Here is a 21951-nt window from a genome sequence, read left to right on the forward strand (position 1 = left end):
GTACCTGGGATCCATTATTAATGTGAAGAATTGCTGTTCAGAAGATGTCAGAAAAAGGTTAGGAATGGCTAAAACAACAGTCAGAGACCTGTCTAAAATCTGGAAGGATGGATCTATCTCCATGGGAACAAAGTTGAGGATTTTGGATGCAGTTGTTTTTCCAACAGCGACTTATGGATGCGAGACTTGGAACCTAAAGAAGTCAGATAAGAAATGGATGTTTGCTTTTGAGATGTGGTGTTACAGAAGGCTGTTGAGGATATCATTCACTGAAAGGCGTACAAATGAATGGGTGTTAGAAAAGATTAGTAGAACTTTAAGGCTCCTTAAGGATATTGACAAAAGAAAGTTAAAATATTTTGGACACATAGAAAGGATGGAAGGAGGTCTTCTCAGAACAGTAATAGAAGGTAAAGTTCCTGGAAAAAGAGGCAGAGGTAGACCATCAATGAGATGGATGGATGGATGGCGTGTGTGGAGTGACTGATCTTCAGAGAGTTGAGGCTGCCAGAAGGGCAAACAACAGGACTACATGGCGAGGCCTAGTGTGGAACATCATCGAGCATTGGAGTGACCATACGGCATCTGTAGATGCCCAGTGAACACAGACAGACCATTTATCTCACCTTCAATAAACTGACTTCTGATTGGAAGTTTTTTCACTTGGTTATATTATAAATTAAAGATACCAAAAAATTATATACTTGGTTTAATCCTTTATCCAAGTGTAAGCAAACAAAGTATTTTATCCAGAGTATTTTAGTTGAAGTAATAATAAGGTGTGACACACCGTTTGGCAACTTGTATATGAAAATATGACTTCTGCATTACTTCAACCTTAGGATCACTTCTGGGTCTGGCTGCCACTGACGAGACCTAAATAAAGATCGAAACCAGTCTGGGTAGTGACCCTTCCCATAAGCATAGCATTATACATACTCAGAAGGATATGTGCTTTGCATTATGGGATACCAAGGAAAGTGATGTGAGGTCATTAGCTTCTATATACAAGTTGCTCTGTCCTGATTATATATTTCAGGCAATCCTTTGATAAAGGATTAAACCAAGTATATAATTTCTTGGTATCTTTAATTTAATCAACTGACTTCTGGTAGGGCACCATGTAATTGTATTTCAATTATCTGACTCTTCAATTATCAGAACTTGCTATTCTGATAACCGAAGGGTCAAATAGATGGTATATTACTGTATACAGGTACAGGTAGAAATGCTAAAGTTTTATCAGTATAAAAGAAAACAGGTTTATTAATTGCTGTACTTGCAAAGAATGTGTTATAATAGTTTCGGCTCCCAACATGCAAAATTTAGTATTTTACTGGAGTTGTAAAGCTAATCACAAAAGTCTATAAAATGAGCGCTGCTCACATTTACTGTCTGTCTGTTTCAGAGTGAACGGAATATCTTGAAGCAAAGTGATTAATGAGCTTTGATCTTTCCCTGTGTAATTTTTCATACACAAGTGAAAATTCACTGGCTCTTGTCCTCACATGAAGGTGTGTTGCTCTGCCCTTCAACTAATTCACCCATCAACAGCATGTTTTCATCCACATCTGTTTCATTTTTCTTACTGTCATATTCATGACTACTCCCTTTATCAGGATTCTTAACAGGTCTATAATTTTAGTCAGTATAGTGTTGTACAACAGGTGTTTCTTCATCAATTCATCTTGGCCAGATTTTCTTCATTAAACCTAACACTTTTTTGCTTACTCAAGCAACTCGTGTACAACTTCTTTTCTCCTTTGACACATTAAATTCTATAAAGCCATTACTAATATTTTCATCAGGAGAATTATCAAATGTCAAAGCAGGCCATAACTTGTGTCAGCATTTCTTTAGTGTTGATGATGGCACTTGTACCTTCTGGTACTAGCAGTGAATCAAACCACTTATTTCATGCTAAATTCTTTAATAAATGTCTCTATAGGCATGCCATCATTTACAAGTCTTTCATTAAAACTGAGCCATACTTAGCTTTCATAGAGTATAATATTCTTTTGCCTTGAAGTTGAATAAGGAATGTATAGTTTGGTGCTAAACATTTTTCTTGCACAAAACTTCAGCTCTGGGGGTGAGCTGCAAAGTTGTTCAGCATGAGAAGTTGCAATTTCCTGGTAAGCATACAGATGTGAAATGTGCTTAGGCTTCAGAAGTCACCAAAAACTTTTCAAACCATTCTAACATATTATAAAAAAGTAATCCAGCCATTTTTATTTGCATGGTATATTATAGAGTAAATTTTAACACCTTTCAAAGCTCTATGGCATTTAATTTTCCTATCGCCAGTGGCTTACAAACGTGCTTGCTATGTTTGAGAACCCTAGGAGAGTAATATGTTGCATCTTGCAATATATGCACATACATACATGAGCCTGTTTCTTTTTAAAACTCTTTTGAAGGGAGTTACAAAACTATAATACTGCCTAATCTCAATAAGCGTATAAGAGAATAAGTCTCAAATTACCCCATCTCTGGGAAGTGAATATTAAATTCTCCTCATCAGTGGTAGTTCCTACCCCAATATATTCCTATGACTGCATTTAGTTTCTAGTGAGCTCTAATAGTAGTTTATATTATGCTGATACTTCTTATATAATGTACTGTGATACATTACATTTATCAACTGTTTTATTTTAGCCTATTGATTCCAATCCATCCATCCATCCATCGGTGGCTTTAACAGGCATTTAAGTACCCATAGCCTTCCAAGTATCCTTGGATTTCCTCACCGTAATACAAGGTTAAGGCAATTACCCCTATTATTATTATGTGACACCTCCAGGAAGCCCAAAGCCTCATCGAGGGAGAATGTGTCAACACCATTGAACGATTGGTCCTCTTCTAACTACTAACTGCGCTCAAACCTGCTTAACGTTTTGCGAGTCATTAGTAGCAGAGGCTCCACCAATCGACCAACCATGCCTCCAAGTATTCTTGTCTGTAAATTGCGTGTGTTTTACTGGCCGGTTTGTCTGCTTTGAGGGGAAAAATACCCAAGTTCCCAGGAGAAAAATCCTCTATATGAGATCGGCTGACTCACCTTTAGTTGAAAGAAACCAGATAAAGGTTCCTCATGTCATGGACGGGAATTGAACCCTGGTCTTTCCAACCAAAGGGCTTCATCTATACCGAATGAGCTACATAGGCTCATTGATTCCAATACCAACTGCTTTTCATTTGTTTTCACTGAAAATAGTCATAGTACGAGGTCAAAAATTATACAGATAATTTTCAAATTATATATTGTAGAATTTTCTGAGCAGATTATAAAACTTTCATTACTTTATCCAATTTAATATACTGGTCTGTTTTCCAATTACTACCAAGCATCAAATAACTATTCATTACTATAATTATATTTATATGAAACTAAGTTACCTGGCCATAACAGACCACTGGAATACATACAGGAAAAGGAAGATGGATGAAATCTGTTAAATAAATGATTTATTAGACTGTAATGATAAGACTACCCCCCTCCCTCTCTCTTTTTTGTTGTTATGGTCAGGATAAGAAAGGATTGCTAAGCAATGAAAAGATATATGTAAATTAAGTGGTCAGTAATAATTTTTTATTTATATATATTAATTTAATTTCCTCATTAAATTATACCATGCTTTCTTAAAAGTTCATCCTTAACACATTCTGTGCTGCAATGTGGATTACTTATGATCTACAGCAGACTTTCTGTTCAAGTTATTTGCAATATTCACTATTAAAAGAGATCCATATCATCATCATCACTTGATACATAAGTATCATATTTAGAACATTTATCATATCTTGGATCACTGATGACCCATGCAGCATAGCATTTCGTTTCTACTCACAGCAGTGTTATCTATTATTGGCATTCAACTATTGTACAGGATTCTTTTGTTCATACTTTATATGTCAAGCCATTTGCCATTCATTACTACACTGAGGTATCAGCCTATGAGACACATAGGTCGAGTAGATGATTTATTGTCTATAAATTATTTATGAAAGGTGTCCTTATACTAAATGAATATGTCATTACAAGAAGAGTTTCTTAGTAATCCATCTGATGAAATAGTTTTGCCACAAAAGGCGAAATGCTGTCATGTCAGAGCTTATAAATTATATTGTTTGCAGAAGAAGGATTTTCAAGTGATATTTCAAAATACAGGTAACCTGTCCTACTGAATGCTGTCAAATTTGATCCAGTTCTGAGAGCAAAAGCAACAGTATTGATGGAATATATTGATAAAAAAGAATGGTCACTTCCATTTGAAAACCAACCCACTCTGATCCTTTTGCAGGTATCCTGGTTTCAAATCATTAGATGCTAACAAAAGATGCTAAGAAAGTAAAGCTTTTTATTTGTTCTTGGTTTCAGAAGAAATATTTGAAATAATAGCAGAGAAGACTCATTTGCATGTGATTCAAGTACTATCAGAAAGATTATCAAATTTTGACCGAGTGAGCAAAAACAAAATGGAAGTGGCATGACTGCAAAAGAAAGAAAGACTGCAGACTGTGATGTGATGTTGTCAGGTCTGTTATATATAAAAAAAAAAAAAAAAAACTTTGGTACTCAAGTTGTAAGAAACTATACTATATAATTATTATTATTATGCGATACCTCCAGGGAGCCCAAAGACTCATCGAGGGAGATGTGCCAACAAGCATCGAACGATTGGACCCCTTCCAACTACTAACCACTCTCAAACTAGCTTAACTTTTTGCAAGCCATTAGTAGCAGAGGCTCTACCAATCGACCAACCTTTGCTGGCAATAAGTAGCAACATTCTGTGACAAATGTTTTTACAAACCTTATCTATGTTTACCATGTTTTAACACAGCACAGCACATTGCAACATGCATTAATTAGAAATTATTTAAATAAAAGTATTCATTTTGTTGCATAATACATTTTGCATCTTACACCTTGATGATAATATTATTTGCAATCTTATAAATATTATATGACATACATTACAAACGTTTAAAGTAACTACTGTAGTAGTATGGGCAATCAATGATTCACACAGTGTGAATGGGTTACCTGAAAATACCACAACACAAAATGTGTTAAATGATGTCACACTTTTTTTTTTTTTAAATACTGAACCCCACCTCATAAAAAATGAATTTCTTATAGAGTTAGAGTTTATTATGCCTCCTATATGCCACTTCACAAATGAAAAAAAAACTAGGCAAATACCATAAAGTTTTGCTTTTAAAATATGCTCTACTATATTGTTGGTCTGGTTAGCCCCAATTGGTAATCTTATTCTGCTCTCCAATCAACAGGCTGCAGGTTAAAATCCTGGAGTGGCATGGATGTTTAAAATTTTCAGAGGGTATATTGTTAAGGTTGTCAAAGCTCATAGGATTACTTGGTGATTGAAAAATGCACTAAAAAGCAGAGACAGAAGTTATTATTCCTTTTGGCCTTGATGCATCCATATTTAGATTATCGTTGTTGGATTTGATCACTTGAATTTCTTGGGGATGAGGAAGTGGAGAGGATCCAGAGGTGAGTAACCAAGATGGCAAATGGTCTGTGGAATGCTCCCTATGGATAGTGGGTTGATAGGCAAAAACAAGTGGATACGATAGAAACAATTAAGTTACTAAAAAGGGTTTATCCCATTTCAGCACTTGGCTTGAGGGGAAATAGAACAAGAGATCATCTCTGGAAATTGAGGAAGAATGTGACAGTAACAATGTGAGTGAAACTACATTTTATTTATTATTTTCTTGCTTGGATTGTGGTGAATGAGTGGAATGGTTGTTAGAGTCAGTTGCAAGTCTGTTAATGAGTTCAATGAGAGTTATGATAGATACTGTATGGACAGTTTGGGTCTCTCACAATGAGTCTTCAGAGTTCCTGGAAGCGCCCATACAATAATAATAATATTTAGAAATTTCCTGCTTTCTACTAAAGGGCTTTTTTTTTTTTTTTTTTTTTTTTTTTGCGGGTTTCAATTATCCAATCCTCAAATAACTAAACTGTCAGGTAATTGGTATTTCAATGGGTAAACAAGTCGAACGACTCTTGAAAAGCTCCAGTAGATTTATTTCGTCTGTCTACATGATGTAGATGATAGACGTTTAATAAACTGTTATAATTAGCATCTTTACTTAAATTTATGACGTTATCTCAATTTGACACAACATTTTTTTGAAATAATCTATGTTCAACTGCTGTAATAAAGAAGGAATTTGATATTATTATTATTATTATTATTATATGGGCATCTCCATGAAGTCCGAAGACTCATCGCAGGAGACCCAATTTATCATAGCTTCCCTTGAATCCATTAACAGACAAAGAACTCGCAACTGACTCTGGCAACACATTCCACTCATTCCCAACTCTCCAAGCAAAAAATCTAGTCCTCACACCCCTACTAACAACACCTTTATTCAACTTCCAGGGATGACCCCAAGTGCTGAAACATTTTCCATGCATCTATCCTGTAAAATCCTTTAAGCAACTTAAATGTTTCTATCATATCCCTTCTTTATCTCCAATCAACTAACTTCTGAAATGCACACACTTTCAGTCTATCCACATAGGGAACGTTCCACAGGTCACTCGCCTCTGAATCCTCTGCATGAACACTATATTGGAATGCACCTTTCATATTTGTTTATATTTTTAAAATAGCATGTATCTCTTATCCTCAGAATGATTTTTCCTTCAAATGTTACTATTAAACATACACTTCTTATCAATATCTTTCTACAGGATCTTACAGTAAACCGATCTGTTCATCTTATCATGAATAAACCGGTAAAATATAAAACTGAACATTTTATTTTGATTTCTTTTTTAAATTTTAATATTTATCTTGCCTTAAATTTAGCAACACCTATTTAAACAGCAAAGATTATAGTGGAGCTTCGCTACTCCTACTCTTTTGTGAACACAAATGCAAAAGAAACAATTTGGTTAAAATTTCTCATGGAATGCTAATTAATTTTCTCTATTCTGCCAAGTGATTTGTTAAATAAAGTGCTGCATATCAGTATACTTTCCTCTCTCTTTCCTGAAGCAATGAAACAAAGCAGCAGAAATATTTAACTATTTAACTATAACAGAAATATTTCATTTTGATACTTGTTCTTGAATGGAACAAGTATCAAAATGAATGTAGAAAAAAAAATTAATGAAATGAATGAAAAAAAAAGCCAATTATTTATGCAATGTTTAAATTCACAGATCCTCTAGAAATCTGTTGCTTTTTAAATAATGTACTATATTGATATTTGCATGTACAAATTAATACTATAGATTAATATTACATAATCAATTAATTTTGGCAGTATTTCTCTCCATGTTTGAAATGATTGATGGTTATCAACATAAACAGTGTGCTAGTTTGCAATAACAGATGCTATGTTACCTTTGTCATCTTTTTTTTTTTTTAATTTAAATTTCACAATGTATAAAGAAATTCAAATGTAAATTTGGATTTCTACATGCACCAGGAATTACAATTTTGTAACTTGTAGACAGGTAATGGTCACTCTGACATGTAAATGAGCTTTTGAAGTTTACCTTGATGAAAGAAATTCTACACTACTTTAATTGTACAACACACTTTTCTCTCTAACAACTACAGTTCCCACAATATCAAAAAAAAAATCCTTCCTTCCCCCAATCTACGACCTTCTCTTTAGAAAGATTTTAGTAATGCTATCAATATTCCCTATGTCTAAGGCACATCAGAAAAAAAATATCCAAAATGTTAAAAAAATACAATCTTTGCACCACCTTCAAGTCCCACTTAAAACTAGCTACTCTTATCCACTACACTGCTGTAATAAAGAAGAAATTTGGTATTATTATTATATGGGTACCTCCATGAAGTCCAAAGACAAACTCCCTCCTCTCTCAGTTCCAGGTGTATATATAGAGTTCCTTATTCCTGCAAGTCAGACAGGAAGATCAGCTACCATCCAAATGGAAAAAACATAAAACAATACATCTGCAGTCATGACTATGGTTAATCTGGCCTTGCAGACCATGCTTTGGATAAGCTCGCAGAATCAATGGAAAAAGACCATCATGCTCTATCACAGCAAATTTAGAAGAGAAAGACTGCAGTATGGCTGCAGTCTTTCTCTTTCTGAAATCTGAAAGTATGTATACAGGAATAAAAATCTAGTATAAAGTCCAAAAGAATCAATGATCATTGGTAAAATATGCATACTATGATTATGAAACAGCTATGGAAAGTCTGCATGCTTACCATAGACATTCAAAACTTACACATATATATGCAATACAAAAAAGAAAAAAATATTGCATTTATAGTATCAATGACACTGACTAGAAAAAATGTCTCAGTGAATCAGGAAATGGGTAAGGGTACATGTAGCTTTCCTTGTCTGCAGCATGTACACTGAAGTGCTGTAAGCAAAATAAACAGGAATGCGTCAAAAAGACAGGTACCATTACATAAATGGTACCTGTCTCAATACGAACACTAGAAGTTTTCTTCTAGCAGAGATAAATGTTCCTCACCAGCATTTAAGCTCTCAAGAAAAATTTCCTAAAGCTGATAAAAGGTGAAATTTATCATCACATCAGATTTATAAACAGAATTAAACTTTTTTAAAAATTGTATCTGTTGAAAAGTAACATAAGTTACTAAATTTCTAGAATATGTATAGTGCAAAATTAAAGTAATACATGTGGTAAACATAAGTTAATATTGGTGCTGAAAGACTAGAAAGTCTGAAAAATTGCTACATAGATAAACATGAGCTTGCATTCTGTATCCTATAAAAGTTTGTTACAGGAAAGTTTCTTTAGAATTGTATTGTGCCCATGGAACCTCACTTGGGACTTTTGGTAATTTATTATGTTGAGCAAATTTGATATAATAGTGTTTGCTATGTTCAAAGTCAACCAACTTTGTCTCTCATTGCAGTCATTTACATTTCTATGAAATGTTTTTGAAAGCAGAATGTCTTCCATATAAAATATTATTATGATTATAATATATCATCCAGAGATCACCGATTAATCATGCAGTTCAGTCCCACATATACCTAGCAAGCCACACTTTAAAAAAATTCAATCTTTCATCAAGTCAAATCACTTAACCTATGGCAGCATTTTCTAAATACCCACCTCAGAAGACAGAAAATCCTTTTTCACTGTTACAGTGAAGTATTTCATATTTTTTACATGAATATTATCTGAAAAAAAAAAAAAAAGTTGTAAACCTATAGCAGGTCAGTACTGTGGGGATCAGCTTTTTTTTATTTTTTATTTTTTTTATTTATTTATATGGCTCCAACCTATGAAACACTTCTATAAACCTGTAGTACATTTGTACCTTAGGTAGGTTAAGGAATTTTTTCTATTTTTATTAATTTTTTTTTGTATTTTTTCATTTATTTTTTACATAGTCCAGAAACCCTGCTCTAGAGACCAAGCATGGAACTGTCCAAGCCACTTAAGACCATCACAATAAGCAGAGCAGTGATCTCACACTAAGTAATGAAATTCATCTCCCATCTAAAGGGCTAAGGATCAGACAATATGGAAACCCTGATCTAGAGACCAAACTAGAGAGTTTTTCATGTCATTTCAGAACTTCAATAAAGAGAACGATGAGTTCCATCATTCTCCTTATTACTAGGAGATGAAATTCTACCAATGAAATTATATAAGCATTTAGTTCTACTTTGTTTCAATAAAAAAAAAAAAATGAAATTTCTGATGTGATATAACTATGCTATATGTTTGAATTTTTTTGTAGTACATGACTTTCATCACCTTATGTCACAACAATGTCCTACTTACAAGAGACCTGAAGTAGAAAAAAAAGAAAACAAATGTCTTTGGTCTGTAGAGTAGAGTTTCTGGTTAACTAACTTCTGGTCCATTTGCAGTACTAACATACAGTACATTTTGAATCTTTAAATAGGATCATCATATGTATGTTTTCTCAATTCCTACAATCTACAACAATGCAGAAACTGATAACATCACACAGCATGTTCCAGAGTCTCTCAATAACATTTCACTAAGTTATTTCTGTTCTCCACCATCACTTCAAAACTAAAGATCTCAAATCTGGACACAATCCAAATGAGTGAAGACTCAAGTCTGATCAAGAGGAATCAATATCTTTTTTGTTCCCTCAAGTGCCACTCATTAATAAGTCAGCTCATTACCATCACCATACTTCAGCTCATAATGTAACAATCTCACAGAATATCACATCACATTGAAGTGCTATTTTATCACCCACCACTGATTATCTTTATAATTTTAGCATCATCTGAAAAGATCTGCCATGTCATTTTCATTCTGTCTGATAATGTCACATAAGCCTTTCAAACCTATTCAAGCTTTTCATGTGGTAGTCATTCCTTGAAAATGCTTAAATACTCAGCAATTGAGTATGGATTAGAAGGTAAAGAAATCAGTATAAAATTCTTACTCCTACCTTTCATTCCAATATATTGAGTGCTGTCAAGGAACATGAATGATAAGTGCACTAAAAAGATTTAAAGGATATGACTAATATGCAGAGCACATTCTGGTATCAAGTAATCTGATGAATAATTGTCAAATCAGAAAAACGAGAATTCAAAATTTATCATTTTAAATATTTGTTTCTAGCATTACAGATTGTAATAAATCATAAGAATAACATGCAAGTGTTTTTAGTGAAATTTTTAAGATTTGAAAGATATGAAGAAGTAGAAAAGTAATATTAACAAGCAAATTAATTGCAGCTGATATAAACCATTACACTTGAAGTGATAAGATAATGTTGGTTTCACCAACAAAAATATGAGATAACATTCAGGAAGAGAGGAAAAAAAAATAATACATAATGAGGCAAAAACTATGATGGAAAGTTTATAGCCTACAAAGAATTTATATGTGATAGTTTATGTCAAGAAAACAGGAAAAAAACATCTACTTAGCTCATGACCATGAAACAAACACAAGATTGTGCAAGAGTAAAATTTATTGTTTATACAAAATTTTCAAATCGACATCTTTTATATTGTACTATACATTGTGCAGTTTGTTCCAAAAGAAACCCCCTTATTTTTAACCTCCAGATTTTTTTTCATTATCAAGTTTTAGTTATCCAGATAAGTCCAGTCCTGTTCTATAACATAATACTACTGAAGTGATACAGATCACTTCCATTTGGTCTCCTTTTATTACTTAACTCAGATCATTACCAATGTGAATTGTCAAATTTAATTCAATAGGTAACAAAAACTCCCTGTTCTTCAACATACAGAAAAATTATGTTTTCTCACTCTGTACCACTTCCTGTTACTTGGAATTCATTTATTTTCACTAAAATTGCATGCCGCTTTTCATTAATGAATATTTTCACAAAAAAGACTGTTACTTGAAAAATGCAATACATTCATAATCATCATTTTTTTTTGTCTGTGCTTCCTAATAAATATATTTCCTTAAGCATTTGTATAAGATTATCTATTCCTAAAAGAAGGCCATTATCTGGACCTTTATGTATAGTAGAATCTCCACCATATCCTTCATACGTTGTATGAGCAAAATCTATCATTCTAACATCTACCCTTGGATAATGAACAACATTACACATTTTACTTTCTGAAGAAAGTGTACAGGATGATTCCCACGATGATAAAGATGACAATGAACTGTTACAATTTTCTGGAGACAAATCTTCATCTAAGGATGAATCATATTTTTGCTGCCTCTTAATTTCAAAATAACTACCATCACTATCATCATTTCTAAATGGATCTGATTTGTTATCAAAATTTTCTTTTGTCACACTATCTTGTACACAGCCTTCATATAGTATTAATAAAGAACTAGAATAAAATCGAAATGTGTTCTGTTTCTCAATTGCTTTTCGTAATTCATATAGTTTAGATAACACTTCATCAATCATTAAAATTTGTAAACTATACCCATTATGAAAGAACTGATATAAAGCATTTTCGATACCATCTTCATCTAATTTACGGCCATAATATTTGTCTTTGCTGATGAAGGATTTTATGTCAGCTTGATAAATCTGAAAGATGAAGAATAAAAATTCAGTTGATAAACACTATAGCATTTCCTTACAATCAACAGACCATATACAAAATAATCTTTAAACATATACAAATAATTTGGAATTGAAATTATAAAAGTATCTGCATTTTATTAACTGCAATAAAAACAACGCTGATAACAAAAACAGAATATATATGTGGGAGAAACTATAGTCATGGGAATTTATTGTAAAACTAATAAAATACACTTTTACATGTTTTAACAAACAACTTTGTCAGAAAGATAAATATACTAGTGAATATATTAAAAAAAATCTAAACATGTCCAACAGCAGCTGAACTGTTGCTAGAAGTGTGTTGTATTATTATTATTATTATGTAACACCTCCAGGGAGTCCAAAGACTCATCCAGAGAGAGTGTGCCAACAGCATCGAACGATTCATCTCCTTCCAACTACTAACCACGCTCAAACTTGCTTAACGTTTTTCTTGAGCCATTAGTAGCAGAGGCTCTACCAATCGTGTGTGTATTCTCTAGTATGTTTATCTTTCTGAAGATGCTGTTATTTATAGTGAAATAAGTCTAGTTTATTAGTTTTACAAATAATTCTACAAGTAAATTGCATTATTGTGGTTTTGATAGTAAATTGGATAGAGTGATATGGAATGATACAGATATGGTATTCTGCAAGAGGATCTGATTAGACTGCTGAAGGAAAATGATAACAGATACCAGTTCAGTTGTTACCAAATGTGAAATTATGCATCTGAGACTGAAGTGATTCTGGATGGTAATATATGGTTTCATTCCAAGAAACTAATGAATCCTGGGATCTTGGAGTGATTGCAGATATTATGTTGAAGTTCAGTGGTCAACATTTCAAGGTGGTAAAAATGGTAATAATAGAGAGAAAAATAATAGATGGAAAAATAAAAACTATGATTATTTATATAATAACAATGATAATACAGGGTGTCCCGAAATTCATGCAACTAGTAATTTTGATAGAAAACACAGGTTTTTAATTAAAAATTGTAATTTCTTATTGATTCATAAAGTATACAGTATAAGGTTATGCATGGAATAGCATATCGGGTAAATGGCCTCCACGGCTTTGCTGGCACGTACACACTCTTTTGTCGAAATTTTCCATGACCGTTTTGCATAAATGTGGCTGAATTTTGTTGATACAGCGCTCAATTTCCTCCTTCAAGGTGTGGGTGGTCGTGGGCTTGTTGGCATAAACCTTAGACTCCAAAAAACCCCAAAGAAAAAAGTCCAACGCCGTTAAATCCCATGATCTGGGTGGCCAATTCTGATCACCAAAACGGGAAATTACACGACCAGGAAATGACTCGTGCAGTAATTGAATTGTTTGACGTCTTGTTGAAACCACATGTCGTCCACATCCATATCTTGCAATTTAGGCACAAAAAACTGGATTATCATGTCGCGATAGCGAGCACCATTAACTGTTATTGCCTTACCAGCCGCATTTTCGAAGAAGAATGGACCGATGATGCCTCCAGCCCAAAATCCACACCAAAGTGACATGTTGTGGATGCATTTGTTTCTCAACAATCACTCGTGGATTTTCTGAACCCCAAATGCGACAATTTTGTTGATTAACAAAGCCATCAAGATGAAAATGAGCCTCATCGCTGAAGATGATTTTGTTCGAAAAATAAGCATCCACTTGTTGTTGTTCCATAATCCATTCAATGAACTCTCTTTGCTGTGTGTGGTCAGTAGGCTTCAGTTCTTGAGTCAAATGAACTTTGTAAGCATAAAGATGCAAATCTTTCGTGAGAATATGCTGTAGAGAGTTTCTCGAAATGCCCAATTCAAGACCACGGTGCCGAATCGATGTTCCTGGACTCTCAGCAACACTCTCACGAACTGCTTCGATGTTTTCTGTTGAACGACTTGTTGAAGGACGGCCAGAGTGTATAAGATCACTAATTGATCCAGTTTCCTTGAATTTTTTAATTAATCTTTTCACAGTTGATGAAGTTAAATCACTATTCCAACCATATTTTGTACGAAAATTGCAAACTGTAGCTGCCAAAACCATTATTTTTAAAATATTGCTCAATAATGAAAATGCATTGTTCTTTCGTGCAGCGCTCCATTTTTAATAACCCTGAACTGTCAGCTGTCATGCTGTCTTTTTTTTCTCGTTGGCAACACTTTACTACACAAACGGCGCTAAATTTAAATCTTGCATAAATTTTGGGACACCCTCTAGAAAAACAGCAATACCAAGAGGAAGGTACATGTAAGGTTAAGAATATCATTGTAATAATTTCTTATTTGTATAGCGCACCATGTAAAGAGTCAATCTGCATCTCCTCAGAAACTGGAAGTCCTACATCAGAACTACAGTGCTTGGATTCAGAAATAGTGGTGAGAATGCAAGGTCAGTAATCAAAATGATAATTAGAACTCTGGAAAAGTAACTGAAAAGTCCTGCCTAGAAGTGATATAGTAGTATGCAAGTTGGTAAATGGATTTTACAGCAAGAGGTGAGTGAAATCTTCTAATACATGACAGGAAGGGAATGAACAAGAGTTTTCCTTGAATAACAGAACATACTGATAATATAGCAGTACTTTCTAGTAGCTTTCTAAAAATCCAAAAAATACTAAAACCAGTAAACCACAACCCCCCCCCCCCCCACACACACACAATAAAGATTACACCAAGTCTATCACCATCCCCTACATCCAGGGCACCTCTGAGAAAATAACCAATATCCTCAAAAAATATGACCTTACTTCCTGTTACAGACCATATAAAAAGTTGGCATCCCTTATCTGCTCTACCAAAGACCAACCACTTCCCCTAGACCTACCTGGTGTATACCAGGTCCCTTGCAGCTGCAAATTGTCCTACTTTAGCCAAACAGGCAGAACAACAAATATCAGGATTTCAGAACACAAAGACTAGACTACATCCGGTTTCACCAGTACAGCTGCTCTGGGCTGGCAGGCCATGCCTTAGATACCCACCATAAAATTCGTTGGAAGAAAACAAAAATAATTCATCGCAGCAAGTTTAAATACGAAAGATTATTCAAAGAATCTTCAGCAGCTCTAAAAAATGTTCCTAACCTCAACAAATTTGGGTGCATGAAACTACCCCAAATTTTGGAGACTTACATTATGAGAACTTCAGCCCAACTGCCAAGACTACCAAATTAGCCCACCAGAGGGCACCATTAGGACTTTAGGAACAATATTAGTTTCTTGCTTTCTTCCTCATTTGCTTTGTGTTAGTGCCTGCGTGCACATACCATATCTTTATGTTCCTGAAGATGGCAATGTGATGTTGCCGAAATATAGAAGTTATTCATTAAAATTACCTTTAATTAATATACTTTATATGCGTTGTTAATTCCATAAACTAATTACCAGCAATACTTTCTATTATCATGAAGGATAGATAAGGGAAGGAAGGGGTGAAAACACTGCTGCTGAATCAGTAGAGAAACGACAGTCTTAGACATCAAAACAACTGCTATTGTATGGGTATGTAGGCCTAAGTGTCAATTGTCTTTCATGCTGTAGATTTAATTATAAATGAATCTGCCCAAAATGAAATTAAATGATATCTCTGTTACAGATATACGTCATCAGTTATATAACGTAAAACTGTAGTGTGTGCATGCACGCACACGCGTGCGCGCACACACACACACACAAAAGTGAGCTCTTAAGACCACCTGCTGAACAAGTTACTTGGTTGTTGAGCAGGTGGTCTTAAAATTAATGACTTTCCTGTATCATGAGAGTTTCACACATATTTCAATGGTTATTCCAGTTAGATTTGTTTTTAAACCACTTACCTCAGGAAAAATCTCTCGTGTTTATGGAAAAATCCTTAGTTTATGAAAGTAACATCTGGCATTGTTTATGTTCTTCTAGATGGGCGGTGGCCTTTATTCTAGTTTTACTGTAAAAGTCATACTTGAAAGTGCCAAGAGGTGGAAGATTTGTTTACTAAGGGAGTGGATAAGAGGAGCACGCACGATCCGGAGTTTGGCTGTATTAAGATTGTATCTCTTAAAGTCAACCACTCCTCTTCTCAATTGTCTTTCATGCTGTAGATTTAATTATAAACAAATCTGCCCAAAATGAAATTAAATGATATCTCTGTTACAGATATACGTCATCAGTTATATAACGTAAAACTGTAGCGTGTCCATGCACGCATTCCAAGTGTCTGGAACATTTTTTCTACCTACAAGTTGAACTTAAAAATCAATTTACATAAATACAGATATGTAAAACTCCACAAGACATGGAACACTGCAAGTCTAAGGCCCTCCTGCAACCAAGGTTACCTACCAGTCATAAACGATGCCATTTCTATGGCTTCAGACTTAGTGTAATCATTTCTTACTTCCAATTCCTTTGTTGTTTGTGTGCATACTTTAGTTTTATGTTGTATCCCTGATGGTGTGACAAAACAAAATATTAAACTGCTGAAAGAGACATTAAACTACCAAAAGAATTAAACTATGCACAGCATGGAGAAATTTTATTTCTCTATGTTATGCATCATTTCCATTAATTCTACAACATAATTGGCTGCTATCAAATACAGCAAATAACCGCAAGCTTTTAGGAACATTCTCAATAATAACCAAAAGGAAGTTATAGATATTCTTTTTTGAGATAATCAAGGAGAAACATACTGGTGACACCTAACTGGGCTAAACTTTTTGGGCACTTCAATTTTCCACTATGAGCAGGGGCATAAGGAGCAGGTGCTTTGCATGGAGAGTGGTTGGTGAATGGAATGCACTGCCTGACAGTGTGGTGAATGCATATATATTGAATGGGTTTAAACCACGGTTTGATGGGCTTTGTGTATGCCTTCTGCAATGACTCTTTGACTTCATAGAGGTCCAGTATTAATAATATTGATACAGAAGTCCTCATGACTTTTGTTTAGATACTTGCATATACAGCTTAGCTCTTTTACATTTTCCCCTGTATTCTTTTAAGGAATCTGCCAACTTATTTGCTAAGGACTTTTAGTATGCTTTCTTCTTTTTCATAACTGATTCTTTAGCTTCCAGTGCCCACTGTGGTGTTTTATTTTTATATCCTTGCAGGAAACTTCCACATTCCTCCCAAGCTGAATTAATCAGTTTTCTTCAGAGCTTGCAACTAAGCCTCCAAGGATCGGTTGTTTCTAAACTATTTCTTCAATAATGTTTATATAGTTCAGTTTACAGTTTACCTGTAAAAGCTGTTCAACTTTAATTCTTTAATTCCTCTACTATTCCATATAAATTTATTCAGTTGACTTCCTACCATACCAGCTTTGCTAATTCTGTTTTTTATTTCCCTATGTAGTTTGCCTTCTTCACTAAAAATTATACCTAAATAGATGAAATATTTCACTTGTTCTACAGATTCATCATTGAAAATGCCATTCATTGATCTGATCTTATTATTCCTTATTTTTCATGCCAAATCTGTTACAGCTTTTATTTAAATTAATTAAATATAATCTCAGGGACTTGCACTAGATTTGTTTAGACGTACAACATCACTTGCATAAAGTGAATAGGACAGCAGGAAGTTCATAATGATAACTTTTTTTTTTTCAACCCAAAAAAACAGACAAACTAGAAAATGTTGACAGGATTACTTGCTATATATAAGCATTTTTATATGAAAACAAATTACTTGACCATGAGAGGAATGCTCAAAAATGCATATTGGATATATTTAATTAGCAAAGCCTGAAAATTAAAATGAGCTCCAGATCAAGGATAGTCACGTGTATGTAGGGCAACACTGGTTCCCTCTATAATCTTCTTCTCCTTCTTCTGCAGCTTTTCCCACTTAAGTAGAGTCACTGTTTGTCGTGAGTCTCCTCCACAACCTCCTGTCTTGGGCTGTAGCCACATATAAGTTCTTGATCCTCCAGTCCTCCTCCACCACCATCTTCCCCATCTCTTCTTTGGCCACCCACGCTTCCTCCTCCTCTGTACATCCATCTGCATGACCTTCCTCTCTCCTCATCACATGATCAAACCACCTCAACCTTGCCTCCTGTATCTTTGCTCCTAGGTTTATAACTTTCACCGTTTCCCCCCCACACACACACATACACACATAGTCATTTCTCAGACGATCCTTTCTAGTCACATGACATATCCACCCAAGCATTCTCATTTCTGCTATCTCCATCCTGCTGTTATTTTTCCTCAGGGCCACAGTTTCCATAGCATACATCAAAGCTGGTCTCACTACTGTCCTGTAGATTTTGCCTTTTAGATTGATCGGCACCCTCTTATCGCATAGCACTCCATCCATCTTTTTCCTTGTATCCTGCATCCCACTTCCTTCTCAGCCTCACCATCCTCTTTCATTGTTGAGCTTAAGTATCTAAAATCACCGACCTTCCTGATGACATTTCCTTCCAGCTCCAGATCTGTCTCCTGGCTGCCATCCACTTTGCAATACATATACTCTGTCTTACTTCTGCTCAGTCTCATACCTCTCTCTTAGTACTTTCCTCCAACTTTCCAGTTAGCTGCCACTTCTTCTGTTGATTCTGCACATAGCACGATGTCATCTGCATACAACATAGCCCAAGGCGAGTCTTCTCTCACCTCCTCCGTCACCACCTCCATCACAATATTAAACAGGAATGGACTTAATGCTGACCCTTCATGCAAGCCAACTGTCACTGGAAAACTTTCAGTCTCTCACAGGCAGGTCCGAACTCTTGTCTTCACATTTCTGTACATCTGCACCAGCCTGACATATTTCTCCAGTACCTTCTTCACCCTTAGACATCCTTGACATATTACGCTTTTTCCAGATCAATAAATACAGGATGTAACTCCCATTGCTTCTCTCAAAACTTTTCCATCATCTGCTGTAACCTAAAGATAGCATCTGTTGTCAATCGACCAGGCACGAAGCCAAATTGCTCCTTTGCAATCTCCACCTCCTTCCTCAGTCTTCCGTCAAGAACCCTCTCTAGGATTTTCATTGTGTGGGACATCAACTTTATTCCTGTGTAATTCTTACAGTCTTGTGCATCTATGATGATTTTCTGTAATTTATGCTGGCAGGCAGATAGGACAGTGCTCCAAAGTTTATGTAGAATTAAACCATTTCTGTCAATTCAATGGATTCTGTAGCACAAAGCCACATCTAGGAACAGTCTGTGATTTAAACTGAGATCTGTGAAGTGTCTTTACCTGAGGTCGGTAGAGCAAGTCCACTTTTTGGCTGTCCATATTGAATATATTTATGTTCTTTTCTTTTTATTATGATGGTTCATCCTATCCAAAGTAATGAATCCAACATTGACAGGAGATACTATAGAAATGTGGGAAAGTGAAGATTTTGTCCAAAGGTAGCTTTGTTCCTTTAATGTAGAGAAGGGATGTGGTGTATTTATAGTCTGGTTGGGGGGGGGTCTTTTTTTTTAAGGAGTTTGGTGAGGTTTTTTTTGTTGTTGTTGTAACCATTCTGTTCAAAAAGTGTAAGTAGAACCTATTGTTCTAGATGTAATGAAGGCTGAGAACAAAATTTCTTTCTGCCTTGGAAGCTAAAGTTTTGAAAATCCCAAAGTTTCTGGGTAGGGTGGTGATTTGAAGTAGCATGTAAGTATACATGTGCAGTACTATAACTGTCATGATTTATGACACAGGAATGAATGTACTCATATTTGCCATATACCATGCACATGATGGCCCAGTTGATATATTTCTAACAAAGCTAAATAATGTCCTAAAGGTCCTTAAAACATGATAATGTAGAATTAATGGGAGCTATAAATTTGAATTTATATAAGAATAATAACAAAATATAAGAATATAAAAATTTATTATCTTCACATGGGTTTCTTGCATACACAGATGGCAATATGAGAAAAACAAATAATTCACTAAAAATATGGTTATTTATTATTTAAAAAAAAAAATCGCATTTTTAGTTGGTAGCGATGGGTGGTAATTGTGTGTAGTGGGAGAATTAAGTAGTAGGGAGAGATGGTGTGATGTTTGTAGTGGAATGGAGTAGATGCTTTCCCACAATGAATCCTTGGACTCCTAGAAGGTGTCACATAAAAATAATAAAGAAATACAATAAAGACAAAAGAAAACTATATTATAAGCACCGGAAGAATCCTTATAATTTAATGTTTGAACATGGCCTGGTTGGCCGTGTCTACCTATCCACTTGGGTTGGTTGGCCGAGTTGGCAGGATTCGAACCCACAGCCAAAAGGCTGCGGGTTCGAATCCTGCCGTGGGCATGGATGTTTGTGATTGTCTATGGAAATACCAGTGGTGGTCGGCAGTAGATGGCATTGGTGTAGTTGCAGTCGGTTGGTGATTGAGTGGTGGAGACGGATTTGTAGAGCAGGTGCTCTCTCTCGATGAGTCCTTGGACTCCCTGGAGGTGTCAAATAATAATAATATGACTATACAAATTTTTGCTAAATCCCTAAAAAATAAAAATAAATAAAGTATGCAAAAGAACACCATCTGTTAATGAAATTTCTTTCTTGTATGAATGATAAAAGTCAAGAATGGAAGTTGGTTAACATCATAATTGGTAATACAAAGCAGAAAACTTGAATTCTCAGAGTGAAATGACGTCATGCCCATACTTAAGCAGCCACTTTACGAACTATGGTAGTTGTAATTTTGATCCTATAGACAGGATAAAAAATGTGAGTCACCGTCCATGAATTAAAAATTTGATGTATCTAAATGTAGTAAATGAGGATGAGGTAAAGTGTGCAGTAGCTGGAATCAAAAAAAGCAAAAAAAAATGGGATGCAATCATGTAAATGTTGAAAAACTATATATTATAATTAAACATAAGTTAAAATTCTTTACATTATCAATAAATCTTTTGAACATGGAAAATTTATAGATCACTTAAAGATTGCTTCAGTTCTTCTGTTACTTAAAGGAGGTAACAGAAATGAAATAAAAAATTACAGACCAATATCAATATTATCTATGGTCTCAAAGGTTACTGAAATCCTAATAAAAAAATTTTAAAAATAAATAAATAGATACCTAAATTCCATATCCTTTTATGCATCTAATCAGTATGGGTTCAGATCAATTTAATACAGAAAGAGAACTACTGGAGTTCCATAAAAGAGTATAGTGAGATAAAGGAATGTATACAGCAGCTGTTTTTCTTGATATATCTACAGCATTCGACTGTGTGCATCATGACTTATTACTTCTGATATATCTCATTTTTAACAAATAAGTTGAAGTTCATAATTAACAGTATTATGTTAAAAATTTGTAAATGCAGTACTTTTAAGATGCTCATACTATTCTTGGGTAAATTCTTCACTGCAATATGGTATCACCTGTTGGGGTGAAGATTACTACAACAATCTCCTTTCTTTGACACAAATACAAAACAGAATAATTAGAGCTATAGCCATTACTGATTTCATACATTCAACTAATGATCTGTTTGCCATTCATAATATTCTGCCATTGCAAAAACTCTAAATTTATTGTTGTATATTATTTGTAAGAAATAAGATTTAAAATTTTTCTGTATATAATGTAGACTATGGTTTATGGTTAACCAGAACTTGCTGGTGGTTCCCAAGGCAAACAAAGAAATTTTTCATAAATCCTTTGAACACCTAGCAACAAGCAGCTACAATACTCTGCTGAATGAAATAAAGTTAGTAACTCAGAATATGCTTTCAGAAAATGACTGAAAAGCTACCTCATGGGACCAAATAATGTTCAATTTTATTTTAAACATATACAGCTAATTCTCTTTTTACATGGCCTTTTTTTACATGATTTCGAAATAACATGGTTTTAGAAAACAAAAGCAAATTCTGTTTTTACACAGTGTATTTTGATTTAACATGGTTCAAATTGTGCTT

General features: G+C 34.5%; 1 protein-coding gene across 5 annotated transcripts in view; it reads right to left on the bottom strand.

Moving 5' to 3' along the window:
* Positions 1-10976: 10976 nt before the first annotated feature.
* The window catches only part of LOC150105270 (inositol hexakisphosphate kinase 3-like), a 250209-nt gene continuing 239234 nt past the window's right edge, over positions 10977-21951 (bottom strand). For all 5 annotated transcript variants that reach the window (XM_090394042.1, XM_090394043.1, XM_090394041.1 and 2 more), the window contains one exon: positions 10977-12053. In XM_090394042.1, the coding sequence (XP_090250168.1) occupies positions 11421-12053 (633 nt within the window). In that variant the 3' untranslated portion in view covers positions 10977-11420. The remainder of the gene's footprint in view (positions 12054-21951) is intronic.

Source organism: Typopeltis vanoorti, chromosome 6 (assembly GCF_054136105.1).
Source record: "Typopeltis vanoorti isolate ZY-2024b chromosome 6, IOZ_Tvanoo_1.0, whole genome shotgun sequence".
Lineage (NCBI taxonomy): Eukaryota > Metazoa > Arthropoda > Arachnida > Uropygi > Thelyphonidae > Typopeltis > Typopeltis vanoorti.